Consider the following 25,821-nt stretch of genomic DNA (forward strand, 5'->3'; position numbering starts at 1 on the left):
TTGACGGATGGTTCACAACAATAATATTAAAACTTTTTTGGCTTTAACTCTTGTTGATTGCCGATTCTGTTTGGTTGATCATACTGCCAAAGTCGTCCAAACCTGAAAAAATAAGAAACAAAAATCACAAAGTATCGAGTAGAATCGATAACCGACATTCAAATATGTGTACTTAGCTGATGATTCAAATGATTTCCTTGATTAATGCCAATCGTGCGTTCGCTTCGATTTTGTTTTGTCGGTCGGCTGCCGCCAAGATCTCTGTTGATTGCCGATCGAATCCTCCCGCACCAGCTGTTCCGTTGTTTCAAGTTCTCCACGGCGCTGAAATGATCAATAAGAAAAATGTAAACAAAGTATCTGGTAAATCAAATGATTTGTTTGAAAATTATACCTGCGAACAAAACGTAGACAACAACCAGCCGCACAAACGTTTCACTTCAGACTGTTTTTGCCTGCGCCAGCCTGCAACGAGTGCAGGTAACGAGCATAGCGAGAGAAGAGAAACGAGAGAGCGCGCAAAGCAGAGTAATAATACTCTGTCTGGCGCGCTCTTTCGTTTCTCTTCTCTCGCTACGCTCGTTACCTGCTCTCGCAAATATGCCGTAAATCCAAAATTATCAACTGTTGAAAAATGATTCGCTCATACAATTGAAATAAAGTAACAATTATCACAAACATGATATGCTTAAAATTGCATCGTCAACGAAACTCAAAGGAATTGTAGCGCATCAAAAGGAACCGACATTTTCGAGCCTTTTTGTTCTTGAGCTCCTCAGTTTGTTTTCTTTTTTTGTAGGTAGGTTTAGATTCTGTCAATTAAAATTGGCAAACTTCGGATTGGCTTTCTTTGGCAGCTCAAATGTGGGTAAAATTCAGGGGCAAGTAAGCCAAATGATGTCCACATAACTTGGTGTATAGTGAATGCCTTTACCATATGGTTCACAAAATCTCCGCCAAAGTTGTAATTCTTCGCTTTTATCAGCCCCACCATCGTTGAGTAGATCGTACACTTTTCCGGCAACTTAGTCAGACAAAATCTTGTTCCGGAAGTTGCCCAAATCCGACTCCAGCACAAACCCAAACCCTTATGAAGCTACAGACAAAAAAGTTTGATTCTTTCATTTGAAAACAAAACATAGTCAAATTTGGTAAACGCTTTTAGCAAATTCTAACTATTTTTAAAATGGGTATTTAATGTTTCTATATGGTAATCGTGAATCAATATGAACCATTTGAACTTAAAAATCACCTTATGATTTAGGGTAACCATTTGAGTAAACATCCTCAAATAGTTTTTTAAAGTCATCAAGAAAATTGTTTACTAATCTAATCTAATCTAATCTAACCCTAGCGCAGCCAGTCTTTCGAGGGCATCCTGGAAAATGTCTTAGGTTGATTAACGCCTAGCATCCTCTTGTCATTATTAACAATTGCAGTGCCCCATTGCAATAAATTGTTTTGAAACATCACAAACGTTAAAGCGGCCAGGCCAACTGCGTAAAGTTAACCGCAAAGATGATTCGTTGAATTGGATTGAGTTTGAACACGAATGTTCAAACAGCAATACAGTTCTGAATCTACAGGGGAGGAAGAAACGTGGGGATCCCCCGCTCACGTTCCTGTTTGTTAGAGCAATAAATCGTTGGGAGCACCATGCTAAGAAGTTTTGGTGCTCCGGGACCCTCGGGGATGGGACATTGTATTTCCACAAATGCCCTGGACACTATTTGCCGTGGTTATAGCGCCACAACTCGCTCCCTGTTGAAGAAATATTCAAATTAAATCAATAAGCATAAACATTTTTAAGATGAGGGGATAGCTAAGGTTAAGGATGAGGGGTTAACTTAAACTTAAATTATTATTTTACAGTAATCAAAGTAAAAAATAATCTGTCGATTGGGGTTGTTGCCTAACGAAATCAAAACAAAATTTTAAGAACTCACCTTGTTAAAGCACTAGTGCTGGGCGCACTCACACATGTTCTGAAAAATAAACGAGCCTACCTCAAACTTGGTGTTTCCCTTGGCCAACCTCACCCGCTGATGCCCGTGTGCTCCTCTCATGCCACCGGACTCTCGCAAACACCACGAACACGACGTGTGTGACGCTGCCAGTGACGGATGGTGGTGATGATGTTGTCGACGCGTACAGCAACTGCTTCCACAACATCGCGAGAGCAAGCCTCTCAGGCTGTCTTTTGTCAAGATTTTCCTCAGTATATCACTACAGTCGCCCATCGGGGATTTTGCTGTCATCTTCTTACCAAGAAGCACACAAAAGAACACACACATCCACCTTGTGCACCTTTCGCAGTGCAGTGTTCTGAATATTTTTGTTTCCTCTTTCTTTCGTTGCCCTTTAAAACTTTTTTCCTAAATTGGTTCCCAAGAAGATACCACTCTCCCCTATTCTTGGATGCGTACACACACTACCACATCAGCACACTTGCGCAGCTCCCAGCAAGCGGTGCCGGTAGAACCTCACACATACAAGGACATAGACCCGACTTTGTGGCCCAACAGAACCGCGTTCACGCACACAATGAAACCACGCTCCGAAAATTGGCATGCGGAACCAAGCAAATCTTAAAATGACGGCCAGGAAATTCGGTTTTCTCCCAATTTACCACCGGGAACCGACGACCCTTGGCCATCACAACACTCCTCGAAAACCTTCGCGCCCGGTAAGCTCAATCACCACAGAAATATTGCCGCAAAACACATTTTTATTCCTTGAAAAACGCGCACGCAACCTTAGCGAACCGACCTCGACGAATGCCACGGACGAACCCCAAGTCATCAAGAAAATTGTTTACCATTACAAACATTAAAATAACTCTATTACTTATGGTGACCATTTGACAAATATTATCAAGGTCCGCCAAATAACATTAATTCAAATGGTGACCATAACTCATAAGGTTTTTTTAAGTTCCACACTACAATCGATATAGTTTTCGTTTATCCGGGAACAACACGCTTAAAATTGTGATTTTATTGAATTTTTCATCAAAAACCCTTCAGAGGGTCCACTATAGGAAAGGGGTCCACTAATGGATAACGTACCCTATTTGTTCGGTTGTTCCTAAAAGAAAATAAAAAAAGCATAGAATTCATTCTTACCTGAAATTACCAGGAAAGCCGGAACGTTGTCCGGAACTGGACCTAGTTTTTTTTCCTAGTTTGATTGGCCACCGTCCCTGATTGGTATGGAAAGATAAATACATTATACTTAGAACCAATACAAAAGGCTATAAATACTTATGGACTGGCCGAATCCGGCAAATCAGCACGAAGAAATCCATTCGCCTCCTTTTTTTCTGTTTTCGGCCATCTTGGTATTCGGTGACGTTGAAAAAAATACGTACACTCTCAATTTTTAGTACACGTCAATAAAAATCGAAGTAAAATCAACAATCGTGTTTGTCGAACTGACAAAATATTTGTAGGATTGATAATAAGTAATTATAGAACTCACAAAATTTCTGTGCGTGCAGATACCACTCGGTTGTTCGACTTGCAAGGCTTAGTTGGACCGGTTATCTTGCGCTCTAAGACCTTCGTACAACAGCTGTGGAAGGCCAAGGTCGCCTGGGACCGTATTCTGAGCGAAAAACAGCAGCAATACTGGAAGGAGTTTCGCACGGATATGGACGCTCTAAATACGTTTACGGTTCCACGGTGGGCGGCACCTGACTCACAACCTGTCGAAACGCAGCTGCACATCTTCTGTGATGCATCAGAACTTGGCTACGGAGCGTGTGCGTACTTGCGCACCGAATCGGGCAATGGAACAGTCTCGGTCAACCCACTAACTGCCAAGTCAAGAGTCGTCTCCCTAAGTAAGCAAATCAATCTCCCTCGCCTCGAACTGTGCGGCGCACTACTCGCTGCTCATTTGTACGAAAAGATCGCACCCAATCTCCCACCAAACATCCGAGTTTTCTTCTGGACGGATTCAATGATAGTCCTCCACTGGCTAGCCGCATCACCCTCCCGCTGGAAGAAATTCGTGGCCAATCGAGTTTCGGAGATTCAGGAGATCACTGCTGGACACGTGTTGCTGCTCGTACCTGGAGTGGACAACCCTGCTGATGTGATCTCTCGGGGAATGACCGCTACCCAGCTCATCGACTGTATGTTGTGGTGGCAAGGACCATCGTGGCTGAGGCAGAGTAGCAGATTCTGGCCCTGCATCGTGCGTACTTCGGACGACCTTTTCGACAAGGAACAGCTGGAAGAACGACCTTCCGTCGCCCTGCTTGCTGTGGCTGAAACGAGCATTTTTGGTGTCACTTCGTCGCTTTCCGAGCTGATTCGAAAGGTAGCCTACTACAGAAGGTTTTCCTACAACGCTCGTGGGTGCATCCGATCGAACCGCAGAGTTGGACCTCTCTCGACTGCGGAACTGATCGAATCTTTCCTGTGCCTCGCCAAACTTGCCCAACAAGAATCGTTCCCAAAAGATTTGCACGCCATTCGCACCACAGGTCAAGTAGAATCCACCTCCAGACTCAAGTCGTTGTCACCAATACTTGTGGATGGTATTCTTCGTACGCGTGGTCGTCTACAACACGCTGATGTGCCCTACGATCGCAAACACCCGATCATCTTGGACAACAAACACCCTTTCACACTGATGATCATGTGCTACAACCTTCTCAAGTACCTACACGCTGGGCCTCAGTTGTTGATCGCCGCTGTACGGGCCAAGTTCTGGCCACTTCGCGCTCGTGACCTGGCTCGAAAAGTTGTCCATGAGTGCGTTGACTGTTTTCGCTGCAAACCTCGCACATCGGACCAAATCATGGGGGATCTAACAGCTGTGTGGGTCTTGCCAATCCTGCCGTTTTTGAACTCTGGTGTTGATTTCTGCGGGCCTTTCTACCTACGACCACCACATCGCAAGGCCGCCCCACAGAAGTGTTTTGTGGCCGTATTCGTTTGTTCATCTTGAACTCGCCAAGGCAGTTCATCTTGAACTTGTTGGCGACCTTTCTGCCTACTCATTCATCGCCGCTCTGAAGAGATTTGCGGCCCGTCGCGGAGTGCCGAAAACGCTGTTTAGCGACAACGGCACGAATTTCGTCGGTGCACGGTGCACGCTGAACGAGTTCGTGCGGCTGCTCAAAACTCAGCAAGCACAGGATCAGGTCGTGCGCAGCTGTTCGGCCGATGGTATCCAGTTCCAATTCATCCCTCCTCGGACGCCACACTTCGGAGGCATCTGGGAAGCGGGCGTCATGTCCCTCAAGAACCATCTCCGCCGTACTGTCGGCAACGCAAATCTGACTGCTGAGCAGATGTCCACCTTTCTCGCCCAAGCTGAAGCCTGCTTGAACTCGCGGCCACTTACGCCGATCTCCAACAACCCGGACGATCTGGACGTTCTAACACCGGGACACTTCCTGGTGCACAGACCGCTGATCGCCATACCGTAACCTTCGTATGAGGAGATTGCTACGAACCGCCTGTCTCAGTGGCAGATGATCCAAGAGTACCTTCGTCGTCTTTGGAAACGCTGGTCCACGGAATACCTCTCCGGCCTTCAGCAGCGCACTCGGTGGACACACGAAAGGGACAACATTCGCATCGGGACAATGGTCCTGGTAAAGGAGGACAATCTTCCGCCGCAGAAGTGGCGCATTGGCAGAGTCATCGAGATCTTCCCCGGCAAAGACGGGCATGTTCGTGTCGTCAAGCTTCGCACACCGGACGGCGTCTACACGCGTGCCGTCACTCGGCTCTGCGTCCTACCGATCGACGACAATCAGCAGCCGGCTCAGGACTCACAGTAGTTCCTGTCGTTCGTGGTTCCAGAAAAGAACGCTTTGTTGGATGTGGAGGGGGCCTGATGGTCCTCTCACAAGTTAAGTATCTACCTTTTTTCTGGACCACTCCTACCGACCTAAAGTCCTGCCTCGTCTCTGTAGGACCTCGTACCAACTGCCCTGCCCTGCTGATTTGTTCGTGTTGTTCGCGGTGCCAGAAAACCCTGCATTGTTGGATTGGGAGGGGGTCTGTTGACCCTCTCACAAGTTAAGTTTCTAATTCATTTTCTGGATCGTGCCTTCTCGCCCTGAAGTCGTGTTTCGTATCTCTAGATGGCCTGCCCGACCTGCGCGACTTGCTCGACCTGCCCAACCAGTCCAGCCAGCCTGCTGGACCTGCTCGACTTGCCTGACCTGCCCCACCGGCTCAACCGACCTGTTCGACCTGCTCAAGCTGCCCGATCTGCCAGATCTTCCTGATCTGCCCAGCTGCTGACGTTCGCAGTGCCAGCAAACAACGCATTGTTTGGATGTGAGGGGGCCTATTGGTCCTCTCACAAGTTAAGTATCTAATTTTGTTTCTGGACCGCTCTACCCGACCTAAAGTCGTGCTTCGTATCGCTAGGAAATCCAACTGCACTGCGGAAAAGTGCTCGAACGGGACATCGACATCTTCGAGAGTTCCGACCATTCAACCCCCAGCCGTTAGTCGTGGAACCTGTGACGTCTCCGGCTTTTCTACCCACAACCGTTGGCCGAGGAGAAGCTGCGTTCCAGATCATCGCCAGAAGATTGTGAATTTATTGAAAATTGATTTGTGTTTAGATTAAGTAGATGTTAGATCACGTTTAGGTGTTAGTTTAGTCGTCCCCCACCACCAGATTAGATCTTCGATTGAAACTTGCATTTCAATGGTGGGCGGAATGTTAAGGCGCAGGTCAAATGTGACCAACCAAATTTTCTCGTGTCCAACAAATCGATCAATGATCGCGATCACGCACACACTAATTAGCACACATTAGCCTACATAATTGGCCTGCGGCCCTTTTGTTTTAAGAAATCTATCATTCCAATAAAGCCTATCGAGGAGAGTACATCGAGAACTCTATCGCGAACAATAAAGTCAAGTGCACATCTCGTCGCGCCTTTTTGTACTACCCAAGCCGTACTTTTTTAGTAGTTTTTGATCACGACTAGAACCGCGGAAAGAAATTGAACGATCACTTTAAGCCACCTACAATCCGGCGAATCAGTGCACAAACACATTCCCTAAACGCATTCGTACAGAAAGCTCATCCCTTCCCGCTGGTGAGACCACATATCCTTAGCCACGCAGTACGGAACGCTCACCGCCACAACCGGAACCTTAAACTTGTTATACCTAAACCCTCTTCTCGCCTCCAATCGAACCCTCTTCACCGGCACATCATTCTCCTTGGCCACCTCCCCATCAATCCGCTCCACCCTTCCCGCTGGTGAGACCACAAATCCTTAGCCACGCAGTACGGAACGCTCACCGCCACAACCGGAACCTTAAACTTGTTATACCTAAACCCTCTTCTCGCCTCCAATCGAACCCTCTTCACCGGCACATCATTCTCCTTGGCCACCTCCCCATCAATCCGCTCCACCCTTGGCTACACCAGTTCAACCTCCTTGCTCCCCACAATCAACCGCGAACCCTCCTCCAGCTCCTCCCCCTTTACCAACCCGGAGCTCCCAATCACCTTGCCGTCCTCGTCGCGCAACGTGACGCTCTTCCCGCCCACGATGGTCAACGTTCCGTCGCCCTCCCACGTTTTGTGTTTTTAGGTCAGGGGTGCCCAACCTTTTGGCCCTGCGGGCCAGATCTGATTTTTCTGATGGAGTGGCGGGCCCGGAACTAATGTTTGACAAAAGTTGAAAAAGAAGACAATATTTTTTCATAATATAATTTTGAAAAGGTTCTTTTAAAGTAAACAAATCAATAAACTAGTATTGCATATAAGATTCTTGGTTTTAGGAAAAAAATATCTGTAAAAAATGTGTATTATCATCATTGATTATAAAAAAATATCAAAAATTCATTGGTCGTTGCAAATTTTCCAAAAGCTTAATTTCTCCAACACAACAATTTATATCAAAAATCAATGAGGCATGATAAAATTTATTAAAACTAAATTTTGATTCAAATCACCTCACAAAAAAACACTCTTTACGTTGTTGTTCAAATTTATAACAAAATATTTCAAAATGGTTTTAAAAATGTTGAAAAATGTATATTGAATTGTTTAAAATTCGTTACTTCTCAAATTTCAGTAAACTATTGAAATTTATGAAAAATATAGAGTTTTGTTCCCTGATTTCTTGACTCATTTTGATATGTTTTTGTACATAAATGAAAAACATATTTGCAGTGATCTTTCTTTTCGGTATGAATTATTTGCTTTTTACCAGTTGTTCTCAAAAATTCCAATATTTTTTGCTTACTCATTTATTAAAAAATAAATTTTAATCATGATCTTCAAAACAGAAAAGCATCAATTTGTAGTAAAGAGAGTAAAAACTGAAAGAAGTTTAAATTTAGTGTCTTTTTATACATTTTTGACAAAAAATCTATATTTCAACGAATTGGATAATTTAGTTTTCCTGTGCCATTTTTCAGTTTAATATTTAATATAAAAATGATAAGAATTAATTTCAATTATAAAGAATGTTAGATTTTGAAAAACAAAAGACAAAATTCAAATAAATGTTGGAACAGCAACATTTTATTGCAAAAGCAAAAAAAACAAACAGAATGTTACTTATTTAATTTTAGTTAAAACCAGGGTTGCGAATGAGCGAGCGCTCACGGAAGGAGTGCTCGCTCCAGCTGGAGCGTGAGTTTTTATCAGGTAGCTCGTGCTCGCTCACGCTCACCAGAGCGTTTTGCGCTCACGCGAGCTAGTGAGCCAAAGTAGGTAGCTGTTTTTCCCTGTTGAAGCATCTGCCTGTTTGAAACGAAGTCACAGCACAGGCAGCAAAAACAAACAAGAATGTGGTCAAACAAACAAAAGTATGCAATAAAATGGATTTAGTCGGCGAACCAAAATATACGTTCACTCTTGAGTGAGCTTACAAAGAGCTAACTCGTTCTAAATGTAAAAAAATATTGACGTGAAGAGATGCACTGATATGTAAAAAAATAATAATTAATTGACAAATTATGTTTAATTTAAGTTTTTAGAATCCGGAGTTTTGACTCAAGGCGGTTTTAAAAACAAAAAAAAAAAGCAAAAAATTGTTTTATTGGACCTTTAAAAACGCAGCAGTTATAATTATCCCTCATATTCGGAATATTTTAGAGAATGTCCATATTCAATAATCATTTATTGAATCTGTAATTGAATATTTTCAAAAAAAGTTGATTTTTTGCCAATTTCGTCATTTTCCTGTTTTTGCGCGTGGCGCGTTGAAAAACTCAGTTTTTATTTTCAAAAAATCATATCTTGGAAACGTACGGTTCGACATCGCCAATTTTTTGATATGTTATGTGAAATTTTCCGAGGAATCCGATAAAAATATTTTCAGACATAGGCTCTTTGACGCCATTTTAAGTTTTCATACGACTTTTTCAATAGTTAAGCTAGAATTTTGGAACTTCTTACTGTTTTTCTCAAATAGCCAAACTCATCACCTTTCTTTTGCGTCTAAGACAGCTATAATCGGATGAAATGGCGCGGAGATATGATTTTTCGAAAAAAGTGTTTTTGCGAAAAATGACGAAAATTGCCATTTTTCGAACCACCCTAGCACGATGTAGGTCACCCTAATGGCCAAACAAAAAAATACGGGTCTAATTATTTTGGCCAAGGAATCCCCAGAAAAATTTTGAGCCCGATCGGAGAACTTTTTTTCGGTTTAGGCTCTTTTCAAATGGAATTGCTGTATATAAAAAAAATGTTCTTAGGTGATGTTTCCATTGAAATGCTGCGCCTTAAGCAAAAAATCTAACTAGGATTGAAAAACAAAAACTTTCTCAAAAACGAAAAACGATTCGATTCGCGATACTTCCAAAGTGAGCGCTCCGTGAGCGAAAAATGAGCGCGAGCGTGAGCGTGGGGCAAACGCGAGCTGAAAAAATCGGAGCAAACGTGAGCGCGGGCAAACGTGAGCTAGCTCGCGCAGCGCTCCTCCTCACGAATGAGCGAAAAATGAGCGCCCACGAGCGCGTGAGGATCGCAACACTGGTTAAAACAGTTTTTTTTTAATTTATACACTCATTTTATTAGTTGAATATTTCATGGAACAGCCTTAAGTTGAGGACCGGTCATAGAACTATTTTGAAAAGCCGTCGCGGGCCGGATGAAATGGCTTTACGGGCCGGATCCAGCCCGCGGGCCGGACGTTGGGCAGGCCTGTTTTAGGTCGTTATTTAGCTGGGGGCAGACTTTGAAGCGCACTTGCGTCGTCGTTGGTTCTGCGGGGGTATGCAACGCTGCCGGCTTTCTGACTGCGGCGGTTCAGGCTTCCAACACGTGGGCATGGTTCTCGAGCTACTTGCTTTAATCGCGGCGAGGTAAACGAAGTTTAGCTTTATTACTGTTGTCGGCTGTGCTGACCTAGGTCGTGCGAGCTGTCAGTTATGGTCAAGGTACATACAAAATTATGGTATGCCAGATATTGAAGGTATATCATGTAAATTTTATCATATTTTTCATGTTTTTTAAAGGGGCTGAATTTATTAACTATGAACTTATTTATGATCATATTTAAATGTTTTCACAAAGTTGTTGTTTTTGTCCACCATTTCCAACTGATTGAATTTCGCAAAATTGAAACCACATTTAACGCAGATCACGGCCATCAATAATCTGAAACAAATCCAGATTTGATTCACAAATTACAAAAGACTAAACAAAATTAAAATAACTCGCAAAACAACGATTTTTTCAAACAATCTCTTTGGTCGGTTTAGAATTGTCAAACTGAATAGCTCAAAGCTAACTCGAACCCGGTACACACACGAAGCTTGACATAAACAAATCTGACAACTTCCAATTTATAAGTATAAAAATTCATTAAAAGCCTAATAAAATTTAAAAAAAAAAACTTTGAACAAATATATTTTGATTTGAAAATCTGCCATACCATGAGCGTTGAAAGCCTTGAAACGATGGTGCAATTTTGACAGTTTGAGCTGGTGTGAAAACGGCGACAAAGCTCGCACCACACAGGTCAGCACAGCCGACAACAGTCTTTTGTAATTTGTGAATCAAATCTGGATTTGTTTCAGATTATTGATGGCCGTGATCTGCGTTAAATGTGGTTTCAATTTTACGAAATTCAATCAGTTGGAAATGGTGGACAAAAACAACAACTTTGTGAAAACATTTAAATATGATCATAAATAAGTTCATAGTTAATAAATTCAGCCCCTTTAAAAAAACATGAAAAATATGATAAAATTTACATGATATCACTTCAATATCTGGCATACCATAATTTTGTATGTACGTTGACCATAACTGACAGCTCGCACGACCTAGGTGCTGACGATGTTGGTGGCGTCGATCAATTATGCGGAAAGCAATTTTTTTTTTTTTTTTTTTTATTAAGGCTGAATTTCGCACTTCGCAGCATACATGCTAGGAATATTCACCTACCTTACTGGAGTAAGGTTAGGCTCGATTTGCCTTATGCTATTTTTGCATCTTTACAATTATTTTACAATTTACATCAATCTACTTTTACATATGCCTAAATATTCGGTGATTTGTTGGCTGGTGAGCGGCGGTCGATAGCGGTGGGTGGCGGGCGGTGGGCGGTGGCGGCTTGGCGGCGGTGGGTGGCGGAAACGAAATAAGCAGATGAATGCAATGTATGCATTAGTTTTGATTAAATCACAGGTTTTGCGAAAAGTTTAGCAGGGTACCAACTGACACCCCCAGTGAGATTGAGCATCTCTTTTAAGGGGGTGTTGGAAGTTTTGTTGACACTACTTGCTTATCATCGGTGGCAATGTGATATCTCACTAAGCATTTATTTTGTTGCATGGTTGCTTTCTGGGCAAGGTGGATCGGATTTGAGGAGTAACCGGGAAGTGGGATTTGGCATTAGATGAGGAAACTGGAGAGACGACTTCTAATGAGGACTTTCACCTCGCCTTTGAATTTCTGAAAATTTCGTTCAGATTTCAGGTTGGCAGGAAGTGCATTATGCGCTTTTTTTGCTTGGTAGGCAAATGTTGTTTTTCCAGCTTCAGTTCTAGGCCGTTTGAGGACTAGATTTCCTTTGCTTCTTAATGTGTATTTGTGGTTGACTTTCTCGAGCGATTGATTGTGGTGGGCTTTTGGCTTGAACAGCATGTTGTGCACTTGGAGAAGACTCTGCAGGTGACTTAGTGCCAGGACAGGAAGAATTGATGGAGGAGCATCATTGAAGAGTTCAAGTGTTGCATGGAGCCTGGGTTTCCGGAAAACAGCCTTCAAGCAACGATTTTGTGTAGATTGCAGCGGTTTTAGAGCGGTCTTGGCAGCATTTCCCCAAATCGACACCAGATATTGCAGCTTCGACTGGACGAACGCGTGGTACATGTCAACCAATTGCTTTGTTGGGACGTACTTTGACACCTTCCATAGAAGACCACACGTAGAGCTGAGGCTTCTCTGCAGGCATTTGATGTGAGGGGTCCATTTCAGATGTCTATCGAAGATGAGGCCGAGATATTTGAATGTTTCAGCTTCCTCGATCCTTGTGCTGTTCACGATCAGCTCTCTGTAGGGGTCTAACGTCCGGTGAGGGGTATGGAACAGCATAAAGTTGGTTTTTGACAAGTTTAAGGACAACACGTTCTCAGCGAAGTATCCAAGCAGTTTGTTCAAATCTTCCGTCATTTTTTCAACGATGGAGTCAGCTTCAGTACCGACATATGATAGAGAGGTGTCGTCGGCAAACAAGCGAGGCTTCCCATGGAGTTTCAGCTTGTATAAATCGTTGATGTAAACCAGAAAGAGAAGCGGCCCCAGATTACTCCCTTGGGGTACCCCGACTGACATCCCTCGGACATCACTGCATGCTCCATTCGTTACGACGTACTGTTTCCGGTCAGTTAGGTAGTCCTTGATCAGGTCGTTTGATTTCCCCCGAACACCATGGCAGTCCAACTTCTTGAGCAGCACGTCATGGTCGATGGTATCGAACGCTTTACGGAGGTCCAGGAAACAGACACCCACGATTTTGCGTTCATCGAAGGCCTCGTAGATCTCGTCCACGAGCTCGATAGCTGCTGTTAAGGTGCTGGATCCTGTCCGGAACCCGTACTGATGCGTGTATAACAACTTCTTTTTGAGAAGGTAATCCGTTATACGTCCCACGAGGAGTTGTTCCAGGATCTTGCTGAGCACCGAGAGTACCGATATCGGCCTGTAGTTGTTGACGTCGGTTTTGCTTCCGGCCTTGTGAATCGGGATAACTCGAGCTGTCTTCAGGCTAGGTGGAAATATGCCAGTCTTGATACAGTCATTGAACACGTCTCGTAGTAGTTGTGAAAACGCTTGGTGATGGGTTTTAATCAGCATTGCTGATAAACCGTCAGGTCCGCAGCTCTTGTTGGTGTCGAGCTCGTTGATTTTGATTACGACCTCACCAGCAGTTGTAGGTCTCAGGAAGATGGAGTCCGGCTTTGGTCTCAGAGTGCCGAACTTGTTGATTTCTCTTCTGCTGCTTATAGTCGAGGCAAGCTGGGGTCCGATTGTGCTGAAGAATTTGTTGAACGCGTTTGCGACAGATGGTCCATCTGCCGTCAGCTGTCCGTCAATCTGAAGTGTGATGTCATCTTTACCTTCCTGCTTCCTACCGATGAGTTGGTTGATGTTGCGCCAGGTTTCTTTTTGCGTTCCGTTGGAGAAAAGCTTCTCGTAATACTGCTTCTTTGCAATTTCTTTTGCTTTTCGAAGTTTTTTTGAGATATGGGCAAGCAGCTCCTTTTGGTGAGAATCATGTGGTCGTTTCCGACTACCAGCCAGGACGTTCTCTTTGATCTTGAGCAGCTTCCACAGATCAAAGGTCATCCATGGGCAGTCCCCCTTTATTCTGGCTCGACATTCGACTCGTCTAGTGTTCTGCTCTTTAAGACTGTTGTAGATCGTTTGTGTGTACTCTAGGCGTTCATTTGGCGTTCCTGCTTGCATGTTGGTCAGTGCAACTCCAAAGTCCTCGTTCAGCTTCGCGTGGTTAACAATGTTTTTCCAAAGAATCTTTTGCTGAGTTTTGGACTGGAGATTGAACGATGATAACACGATAGAGTGGTCGCTGATGTCAGTGAAGATCGTTTCATTAATCACCCTGGGCTGGAGAGACTCCGAGCAAACAACGTGGTCCAAGATGTTTCCACTGACTGGTCTTGTCGGAATTGTGTTGGTTACTGAAAAGTTATAACAATTCAGTAAGTTAACGTAAGTCTGGGTTTCTCCTGACTCTATCCGGTTAGCAGGAATATTTACGTCACCAACTAAAACCTTTTGGACATTTCCATCGACAAGCCAGGACTCCAACTTTTGAAGAAAGACAGTTGTACTATAGGACGGTGGTCGATAGACGGCATGGATATCGAACGACTCCCCACTGAGCTTCAAACGCAGGTACAGGTGATGAAATCCGTTGTCCTTCTCGTTCAGCAACTCCTCGTAGACCAAAGTATCTCTTACGTAGACAGCAAGACCTCCCCCTAGTGAGCCGTTTCGGCACGAAAAAACACCTTTGAATCCATCAAGAGCACAGCATCCGGTAATCCCGTCGGTGAGCCATGTTTCCCCCAGTACCAGGACGTCGATTTTTCCCACATACAAAGCCAGAATCTCTCGAATTCGGTCGAATTTTTCTGGATTTCGTACGCTCCTGACGTTGAGTTGAAGTATTTTTAAGTTAGAACTACTAGTTTTGCAAATATTTTTATTTAAATCAGTTAAAGAATCATAAGATATATTGTGTGTAAAATACATTGAAAAAAGAAAATTCTTAACAAATCAGTTTACAATAAAGTTTCCATCAGTTGCAGTTCGTTTTCTTCGACGAGGGTTCTTGGAAAGACGACGATAATGGACTTCCGTCAGCCGCGCGCTTATTGGTTGTCTTCGACAGAAGTTGAAGTTGACTTTTGCAGGATACTTGCTCCACTTTGGATCCTTCTTGTCGGCGAATTAGAACCTTCCCATCACGTCCTGGCCAAACATATTTCAGGTTCAGAAAAGACTGCATTTCCTTGACTTCTTGCAGCAACTGCCTACCAAATGCTGTCATCTCGTCCCGGATTGTTACTCTGGAGGTTGAGCCGGCAAACACGTTCGCGACTGCTGACGCCAAGAGTACTCCATGGTTCCGCTTTTTCTCGAACAGCTTCTCCTTGTCGTTTTCCGTGTTGAATGTGGCCAGAATTGGTGGGTGGCCTTTGGCTTCCTTTTTAGATACAAGACGCCGAGCCTGCAGTACATCCTTCTCCCCACACACGAACCCCAAAGCGCCACACATAGTACGCACCAATGCCAGCGTGTTCTCGTTTTCGCAGGTTGGGAGACCCATAATTACAACATTCTTCGTCAGACGTGCCCGGTTTACGCGATCCAATTCGAGTTCCAGTTGATCCACTCGTGTTGACAGTTCATGATTCTTTGCGTACAGATCGCTGACGCACTCTTGAACCTTTGAGTTCCCTTGCTTGAGTTCGTGCACCTCGTGTTTGTAGGCTTCCAGATTAGCCTTCAGAACTTCAAATTCCTTCGATATGAAATTCTGCGACTCCTCGATGCTCTTGTTGGTATCAGCAATGACCTTCATCTGCTCCTGCATCTGGACGAGGGCACCCCGTACGTATGCAGTCTCCTTGATCGATGCTTGAACCGATTCCGTAAGGGCTCGAATCTCCTTTAGGACCTCCTCGTTGCCGCCTGCTGACTGCATGTTTTTACACTCACTCGAACACAGATAAGGCTTCGCCTTCACAGTGTTGATGGAAAAGCCGAAAATTCTTTTGCACTTGAAGTGTACAAACCGCTTGCAGACGACGCACTCGATCAGCCTTTCGGCATTTACTTCTCGGTTACCGCAAACGTAACAGTAGCGATGATCTCCTTCATCGTCGGACATGGCCTGGGACAGCTAGAAGTGTGCGATAATTGGTGTTACGACGATAGATCCAAAAAGTAAATACGCCCGGAGATTCGGCGCGAGAAGCCTCATGCGCAAGAAGATTATAGCAAGCTATAATTTTACTGACGACGACTTGACTACTACAGAGACGTTCAATGACTGTTTGTTTGTTTCAACAAGGCTTTGTTCAAGACGGCGTTTGCTAGCACCAAATTTTATCGCTGGTCACAGACGTAAATACCTCGAAAAATCCTCAAAATTTGCGATCCTCCATCTACGAACACGTTGGGACCCCAGCTGCCGCTCCCGGTCGTTGGATGGTGTAAGGCTTGACCACAGCCGGTGAGTTTTTCACGTAAAATAATCAAATTTAATTTGGGCTTGGAACGAAGCACAGCCGAAGTGTTCTACACACACCACCTTGTTCTTGTCAATTTCCGTAACTCATATGTTCTCTGTGGCAAAAATACGATAGGAAATAGCAAAAATACGATTTTTTATACATTTTTACCCAAAATGCTCAAACTTCAACAGCTTGTAACTTTTGAACCCCGGGGTTTAGAGAGCACTATGGTACATTGGGTGGTCAAGTCAAGGTCAAGTTTCAAAAAAGTGACTTTCTCCAAATATTTTTTGGTATTTTTTTCTCAAAAGTAAACATTCTAACTAAGAAAAATCCAAATTTTCAAAGCTAAGTTTGTTCATTACGGAGATACGCAAGCTCGAAGTCAAAAAATGGAGTAAAATACTAGCGGCTGATTGTATAATTTTAACATAGCTCAGCCATTTTAAATATTTTATTAGGACAATTATACATCGTTGGAAAGGTAATGGGATAAGCTTTGAAAATATTAATAGATAAAATGTTGTTTCCAAACCAAAAACTGAAGTTTTCATCGAATAACTCTAGCATTTTTTTTACAAAACTTATTTGTGTTTGTTAATCGAGTACTTTTTTGCTAACCGATGCTAAACATGAAACTAAGATTACTTGAAAGATTAGATCATAATCTAACATTGCTGAAATTTCCAGCCTGCGATTTGTTGCGTTTTCGGAGATATGCCATTTTGAACATTTAGGATTTATCAAAATTTACTGCAATGTAGTTTAAACTTTTACCGAGCTGAGTAACGAGCACTCGGCTGTTGAGATTTCGGTAAAAATTTTACCGAGTACGGTAAAAAAAATCTTAGTGTGTACATATGCGCCCGTTTATTCCCCTGGCTTGCTACCTACTTTGTGGGCATCGCCGCATCAAAAATCAATACCTGGTTTCAAGAAGTTCGAAATGACTTTATTGGAATTTTCTGTTGCCTACATTTAAAATTGAGTACCTTAGTCAAAATAAGGTATTCGTACCGAAGTTTCTCAAGCGAAACTGGAGAATCTCAGTTTGATACCGAAAAAAGTATTCAGCAAAATATTGACTTAGCATGATGAATTTCTGCGATCAATCCATGAAACTGGTCCACATTTAAGTTCTATGTTGGTTAGTACAAAACATCGTAAAAAGTACCTTTAACATATCCTGAAGCCGTCAGAAACTCTATAATCAAATGAATTTTCATGAACAAGAACATTAGGGTTAGTATGAATATGTTTTGTATTTTATCGTTTAACTTCATAATTAATATTTGGAATAAAATTAATTTGTCTGTTATTTGATTTAACAATTAAAATTTTCGCAATTTGTGCCCGTAAGGATGGGATGGTGGGGGGTCTCAAGTTATATGGCATGGACTCACGAAAAGAAACACACACAGCAGTAAATAATAAATATTTGACTTAAAATGAATTTATTACGCTTAACAAAATTTTGTTAGAGGGGAGGAGGGGAGGGGGGGGGTGAAAGAAAGAGGAGGGAGGGGTTGTGTCCTTAAAGTGGGGATGTATTAGCTTATCCATAATTTAATAATATAAACTTGCAATACAATATACACGCAATTCTGTTGCACTTGTAAATGTATGAAAAGACTATTTATTATAAACAATCAACTATTGAAAAACATGAAAAGTCATAAAAATCGACGTATATCATTTCAATACCATACAATTACCCAAATTTGTATGAAAAAACATTTAAAGAGCAAAAAAATAATTTGGCCGCCTGTTTGTATGGAGATGGCCCATAGTGGAGAGTTGGTCCAGCAGACTTTTTTCATGTCTCGGCGAGATCTTTCGAAAAATGTTGGTCCCATTCGTGTACATCATTGGACCAGCTCCCATACAAATTTGCCCATTCTCCTTACCCCATCCAAATTTCAAGGGCTTTGAGGGAGAGGTTCTCGTGATCAGATCGATCACCTAGTTAGCCCTAGTAATTTGTTTTTTTTTTTACTTTTGGAAAGTTCTAATATAAATCTTATGCGCTTCACGATTTTTGGACCCTGGAGAAAGCCTTAGGTTAGATTGCGCCTAGTTTTCTTCTTGTCATTTATTAACCTCTGTAGTGAGCCATTTCATTTCATTAGAATGCATTGAAACAGCACAGACGTTACAGAGGCCAGGCCTACTGCGTCAAGTTGTTCCGCAGAGACATGATTTGTTGAAGTGGGTTGAGTTTGAGCACGGAGTGTTCGAACAACAACGCAATTCTGAATCTGCAGGGGAGGAAGAACCGTGTGAACACACCACGATACGCTCCGCAGAGACATGATTCGTTGAAGTGGGTTGAGTTTGAGCACGGAGTGTTCGAACAACAACACAATTCTGAATCTACAGGGGAGTAAAAAACGTGTGGACACACCACCATACGCTCCGAGATTGGGTTTATTCGTTGGGAGCACCATGGTTAGATGGTTTGGTTCTTAAAGACCCTCTGGGATGGGACATTGTATTTCTACAAATGCCCTGGACACAAATTGACGGGGTTATAGCGAACTCAAAAGATTTTTTTAAATGTACTCTGGTTAAAAATAAAAGAATTCCCCTTCTAAACTATACCGTATTTTTTACAGACAAAACACAGTCTTACTTTTGGCTTTGTACGAGGCTGTACATTTGAACAGAAATTTTATCACGACTTTAGCTACAACGCACACAGAAACAAGCACAGCTCCTTCCGATCTACTTAGCAACAGTGACGTTTTACCAGAAGTTCAAACTGCTCCGATGCTAGAGGCATCCCAATATCCTACGAACTTGATTGTAGCAGTTTTCCAATATTGGTAAGTAGGTAAATTATTTTTAAGAAGCCATTAATCAAATATCTATAAACGAATACACGTAATGAACAAATACAGTAGATTTCAGACATTGCCATGATTTTTCGCTAGACAATATCAATGATGCTTATGGTACGTTCGTTTGACGGCTAGTTCCACACTGAGTTCCGCACTCAGAGCTGTCAAAGTGTTTCTTTGAAGAAACTCGCGCTAGTTCCGCACGAGTTTCACCGCCATCTTGCCGCACTCGATATTTTTTCAGTTTTGTGCAAGTTCCACGCACACTGACAAATAACGTTCGATTGAACCAAAACTGGCACCGACGAGTGCGGCACTTATGGTACGTTCGTTTGAAGAGCCGGTGCGGCACTGAGTGCCGCACTCGTCGAGTGCCAGTTTTGGTTCAAACGAATGGTCCAGTTTTGCTCTCAGTTTTTATGCTTGTGTGCGTGCGTTTTTTGTTTTGGTTTTTAAAACGTCAGTTTATATTGAATCGATGCGAATTGAATGTCGAGCTGGAGGTAAGTATCAAAAGCAACAATACTTTCACCGGATTAAAATTTTGCATTTCTTCAGCTCAGGCTAGGTCGGAATAAGCCATTACCCGTTTTACAAAATTTTGGCCACGGGATCCGGCGCCGTTGGTTCCAAAACAGCGATTTCCCATTCAGTGGCAAACGTTCCGTCGTCTAGTTTACGCCCGAGTCGATCACGGTCAACCTACCAGGCCGATATGGAAAAGCGGAGGCGATTATTGGTGGCTGTTCGTTGCGGGGAACCAACCGTGTCATCGTGCGGAAGAATCCCTCATCAACAGGACCTCTTAGGACGATGTGCCCCCTGTGGGAATCGAACACACCGGCTCAACTCAACGACGTGTGTCTGACGGTGTACCGGGTCGGCAATGACGCACCAACAAACCACTTTCTCAAAACAGACCATCTATTTATCTGCTCGGATGTTCCAAGACTTCGGCATTGCTTCTAAAGAAAAATGTTTAGGTACTAAACAGAAAAAAATATTCCTGTAAGTTTACATTATTTATCATGTACCAAAAGGTATCATAATAAATGATGTATATTTACATTAGATTCATCGGAAATTTGCATGATTTTCATTGTAAATGTTTTAAATCAAAATATTGAGAAATCGTGTAAATTTCCAATGAAACTAATGTAAATTTACCAAAGCCAAAAAAATTTTTTTGCTCCGCTGAATCTAGAATCTGATGCATTATCATGACTCTAGATACAACGGAGCAAATAATAACACCTGGCAACACAAATTTACGAAAAGCTAAATCCAAGAAGATTTGAAGGAATCTTATTATAAAGTTTGTTTGTAAACAAGTTTTAGATGTATGCAGAGTTAGTTTAGAATAAAAATGACAAATATATTTAGTCTTTTACTTACGGTTTTTTAAAGTCATCGGTTGACCAGAGTAGGCGTTTCCATCGGCGCCAAGGGCTCCTACAACAGGCGATACGGCCATGTCCGGAATGATTCCGGTGTCGTGAGCGCATACCGCACTCCAACTATTGATTCTCTTGCTGGTCATTCGCAAATTGGTTGTGTCCCTTTCGGTTTCGACTGAAAAAGTGCAAAAACTCAAAACAAAAAAAAATTAAACGGAGCAATTAAAACTCACCTTTGATGCTGATTCTTATGGAGCGAATAATGAGCAGACGTCGAGATTTGCCTTCGAGAATCGGCGAGTCAGAACTTAAGGTTGATGATCACCTTAAAAGAGTAAATATGCTCACTGGGAATACTGACCGGTAGGGGATGGGTTTCGACTAGCGGTGTGCTGGGTTTCTAATCCAGAGGTCGTGAGTTCGATTCTCGTACCGGGATGATGAAGATTATCACGATGTGTTGAAGCCTCTTGAACCCACTTCCGGATTTCCGGAGCTCTCAACGGTGCAGGAAAAGATCGTGTGCTGATGAACCTGCAGTTTAAGAAGAACATCAGAATCGCAATTTAGAGCAAAACACAATCATGACATTTTTAGCAACTCCGGCTGGTGCTGCCAGCCACCGGTGGACCGATTCCTAAAGGTAGCATCAGCAGGGGGACAGTCCATCCTCCAGCGTAAAAAAAATCAAAATTGCACAAACTTACCTGAGAAGCAATTTGCCAACTGATCTGTGCACCGAACAGCACCAAACCAACTTAATGAAACGAAACAAACGAGAAAATTATAATCAAAACAAATCAAAACAAAAACAGGTATTACACGCTCTAATAGAATCATGCATAATCTAGCTAAACGAGCCAAATTCCCTTATCCAAGACACAAACCGTACTACTGAAGTGCACGTTTATGTCAAAATACAGAATGTTCCGACAACACTGCCGCCAAGTCGACATAGGTCGCGAAGACACGGCAGGGTCACGGCGCACGCAGCGCTACACAAAACACAACACAAATATAAACATAAACAAATTATAGTAAAGTAGAATCAAGAGAGGAGGAAGTAAACAGGAGTAAAAGTAGGGACGAGGACAAACAGAAAACGCGTTGAACGAAGAAGTTGGAGGTTTCCACGAGTACCCTGTTTGAAAAATGTCGCACGTCGTACGAGTTGTCGCACGGTTTTGATTTTACCGTTTCGATATCGATTGGTCGAAAGGACGACAAACGTACGACAAACACTCGACCTGCCCGACATTGTTTTTTCCATCGATTTACCTTCAATTCGACGTCGATTATCGTCGATGCAAACAGTTTGACAGTTCTCTTCAGTTGATCTTGTTCGGACTTGATTGCAACCGAGTCGAACCGAGTTGTTGGTTTTAGGCTTTGGGAGGATTTTGGATAGTTTAAAGGTAAGTTGCGTTCTAGGTTGAACTACTTTTTCAGCTGGAAAGTTCCGGACGGAGTGGGCGACCGACCGAATCAAAGTGTCTTGTATTCCAGATTTCGGTCTTCGTAGCGGTATAGGAGGAAGAGGAGGAGGACGGGAAATATGGTTTACTCGGCGGGCCATTCCAGTAGACGGGACGGGAAGGAACCAGTTTGCGATCGAGGAAGCGGTTGGTGAGTCATGTTTTAGAAACGATGGAGGAGGTGTGCTGAAAGTGCGATTGGACGATCGAAATTAAAAATAGGATGAATAGAACATCACAAATTCTTAACTTTTCAATCCAATAATTTCAAACAGAGAAATAAAAAAAATCTAAAATACTGAAGCTTAAAAAAAAACTTCAACGCTGATTTGACTTGATAATTGTAAAATTAAATTATAAAGTTGTTTTTCCTTATTTAAAATTCTAGCATTCCAGAACTTAAGAATGCAAGAATTTGAAAATTCTAAATTTATTTAATTTCTTAATATTGCGCAAATTTAAAAAAAAAATATTTTTTTTTGAATTTATTATTTCTTAAAATTCTCAAAGCCTTCAAATATTAAAAAAAAATGAAATTCTAAAATATGAAAATTAAGAAATTGACAAAAAATTAAATACTAAAAATCCCTTATTCTTAAATACTAAAATACTTAAATTCATAAATAATAAAAATCTAACATTATAAAGTTCTTAAATTCCAAAAACGTTAATCGCACGAGTTGGAATTTTGAATTCGAAAATTCTAAAAAATATAAGTTCTAAAATTCAAAAATTGTAAATTCTAAAAATACTAAAATTCAAATAATTCATAAATTTAAATAAAAAAATACAAATTCTAAAAATTATAAAAATTTTAAAAATGAAAAAAATACAAAATACAAAAATTATCAAAATAAAAAACAAAATATATTTTTTTAAGTTTTAAAAATGTTAAAGTTTTTAATCTCTTTTAAATATTTTAAATATTTAGAAATTCTTTTGAAAAATCTAAAAATTCTTAAATTTTAAAATTTTAAATTGGAAAAAATCTACAATCTATCATTTTTGAAAATTTTCAAGGATTTTACAATGTAAAAATAAAAAAAAATGGTCTGATAAAAAACAGGAGTTAGGAGTTTTAGAATTTTAGAATTTTAGAATTTTAGAATTTTAGAATTTTAGAATTTTAGAATTTTAGAATTTTAGAATTTTAGAATTTTAGAATTTTAGAATTTTAGAATTTTAGAATTTTAGAATTTTAGAATTTTAGAATTTTAGAATTTTAGAATTTTAGAATTTTAGAATTTTAGAATTTAGAATTTTAGAATTTAGAATTTTAGAATTTTAGAATTTTAGAATTTTAGAATTTTAGAATTTTAGAATTTTAGAATTTTAGAATTTTAGAATTTTAGAATTTTAGAATTTTAGAATTTTAGAATTTTAGAATTTTAGAATTTTAGAATTTTAGAATTTTAGAATTTAGAATTTTAGAATTTTAGAATTTTAGAATTTTAGAATTTTAGAATTTTAGAATTTTAGAATTTTAGAATTTTAGAATTTTAGAATTTTAGAATTTTAGAATTTTAGAATTTTAGAATTTTAGAATTTTAGAATTTTAGAATTTTAGAATTTTAGAATTTTAGAATTTTAGAATTTTAGAATTTTAGAATTTTAGAATTTTAGAATTTTAGAATTTTAGAATTTTAGAATTTTAGAATTTTAGAATTTTAGAATTTTAGAATTTTAGAATTTTAGAATTTTAGAATTTTAGAATTTTAGAATTTTAGAATTTTAGAATTTTAGAATTTTAGAATTTTAGAATTTTAGAATTTTAGAATTTTAGAATTTTAGAATTTTAGAATTTTAGAATTTTAGAATTTTAGAATTTTAGAATTTTAGAATTTTAGAATTTTAGAATTTTAGAATTTTAGAATTTTAGAATTTTAGAATTTTAGAATTTTAGAATTTTAGAATTTTAGAATTTTAGAATTTTAGAATTTTAGAATTTTAGAATTTTAGAATTTTAGAATTTTAGAATTTTAGAATTTTAGAATTTTAGAATTTTAGAATTTTAGAATTTTAGAATTTTAGAATTTTAGAATTTTAGAATTTTAGAATTTTAGAATTTTAGAATTTTAGAATTTTAGAATTTTAGAATTTTAGAATTTTAGAATTTTAGAATTTTAGAATTTTAGAATTTTAGAATTTTAGAATTTTAGAATTTTAGAATTTTAGAATTTTAGAATTTTAGAATTTTAGAATTTTAGAATTTTAGAATTTTAGAATTTTAGAATTTTAGAATTTTAGAATTTTAGAATTTTAGAATTTTAGAATTTTAGAATTTTAGAATTTTAGAATTTTAGAATTTTAGAATTTTAGAATTTTAGAATTTTAGAATTTTAGAATTTTAGAATTTTAGAATTTTAGAATTTTAGAATTTTAGAATTTTAGAATTTTAGAATTTTAGAATTTTAGAATTTTAGAATTTTAGAATTTTAGATTTTAGAATTTTAGAATTTTAGAATTTTAGAATTTTAGAATTTTAGAATTTTAGAATTTTAGAATTTTAGAATTTTAGAATTTTAGAATTTTAGAATTTTAGAATTTTAGAATTTTAGAATTTTAGAATTTTAGAATTTTAGAATTTTAGAATTTTAGAATTTTAGAATTTTAGAATTTTAGAATTTTAGAATTTTAGAATTTTAGAATTTTAGAATTTTAGAATTTTAGAATTTTAGAATTTTAGAATTTTAGAATTTTAGAATATTAGAATTTTAGAATTTTAGAATTTTAGAATTTTAGAATTTTAGAATTTTAGAATTTTAGAATTTTAGAATTTTAGAATTTTAGAATTTTAGAATTTTAGAATTTTAGAATTTTAGAATTTTAGAATTTTAGAATTTTAGAATTTGATGATGAGATGATGATTTGATTGATGAGATTGGGTCATATAAAAATGCTGATATTTGTAAACGTTTGATCATTAAATGTTTTTAGCATTCTCAAATTTGGTACAATTAAAAAAAATAATAATATTTTCAGATTTTAAAACTATTTGCAATAATCTGAGTTTTGTACGCTTTTGTATTAAATTATTTTATATGTTTTCATTTATAATTGATTACTTTTTCAAAACAACCAACCCATGGCGTCATGGGTTTCCCATGGCGCATGGGTTTTCTTATGTACATAGGACCTTTTGTAAAAGTAAGCAAGAATTCATAAATTTAGTTTTTCTTTTACAGTTCAAAAATACATATTTGAAATTTTATTGTCTTGAAATTTTATTATTATTATTATTGAAATCAGAATTTAATTTATAAATTCTTGCCAATTGTTGACTGATGATGTATTTTTTCAGGCAACAAACATATTCCAATCTGATCCTGCCGGAAACCATGCGTCCCCGTGTGGTCCCGCGTGGTTTTCATAGAACCTACGGAAGCAGCCACGTTTTCTCGTACTCGTACTCCACAAACCCACGTTGTCTCGTACTCCGGTAAACATCAATCCGTCGGAGATCCAAGATTGGCGTCGCATCCGGGTTTCGAGGAGCAAAAGTCCAACACGACCAAGATGCTGCCACGGCCACCTCAGAAGAACACCAACATCCAAGCCGGAAGCTGCGGTCAAGGCAAATCCCGAAGAAAGCCAAGTTGGAGAAGAATCGGCGATTCGCAAGTGAAATTAGGTGAACAAGTGAATATTTTTGTAAAATTTTTACAGATTGAATAAAAAAACAACAAAAACAAAACAACAGTTTTTTCAACTGCAACATAACCTAAAAATCCGAAATGACAGCACACGACAATAGCACGACATTCTAAATAACAAAACCGTTCGACGTCAGTCGAATGTCGTACGACAATGTCGTACAATTTCGATCATCGATCGCACGACAAATACGACATTTTGGTGCAAAAACGTATGACATTCGTGCGAAAGT

General features: G+C 39.7%; 1 protein-coding gene across 14 annotated transcripts in view; it reads left to right on the forward strand.

The window, feature by feature from the left end:
- Positions 1-25,821, forward strand: part of LOC120429194 (armadillo-like helical domain-containing protein 3) — a 186,123-nt gene that overhangs the window by 75,701 nt on the left and 84,601 nt on the right. For 13 of the 14 annotated variants that reach the window (XR_008212290.1, XR_008212293.1, XR_008212291.1 and 10 more), the window contains exon 4: positions 18,839-19,048. The exons of the other annotated variant lie outside the window; for it this stretch is intronic. Coding sequence is in view for 8 of the 13 variants with exons in the window: in XM_052709049.1 (XP_052565009.1) it covers positions 18,839-19,048 (210 nt within the window). In the remaining 5 variants the exon portion in view is untranslated. The remainder of the gene's footprint in view (positions 1-18,838; positions 19,049-25,821) is intronic. 14 annotated transcript variants of the gene reach the window in all.

The sequence above is a fragment of the Culex pipiens genome, chromosome 1 (assembly GCF_016801865.2).
Source record: "Culex pipiens pallens isolate TS chromosome 1, TS_CPP_V2, whole genome shotgun sequence".
NCBI classification, from domain to species: domain Eukaryota; kingdom Metazoa; phylum Arthropoda; class Insecta; order Diptera; family Culicidae; genus Culex; species Culex pipiens.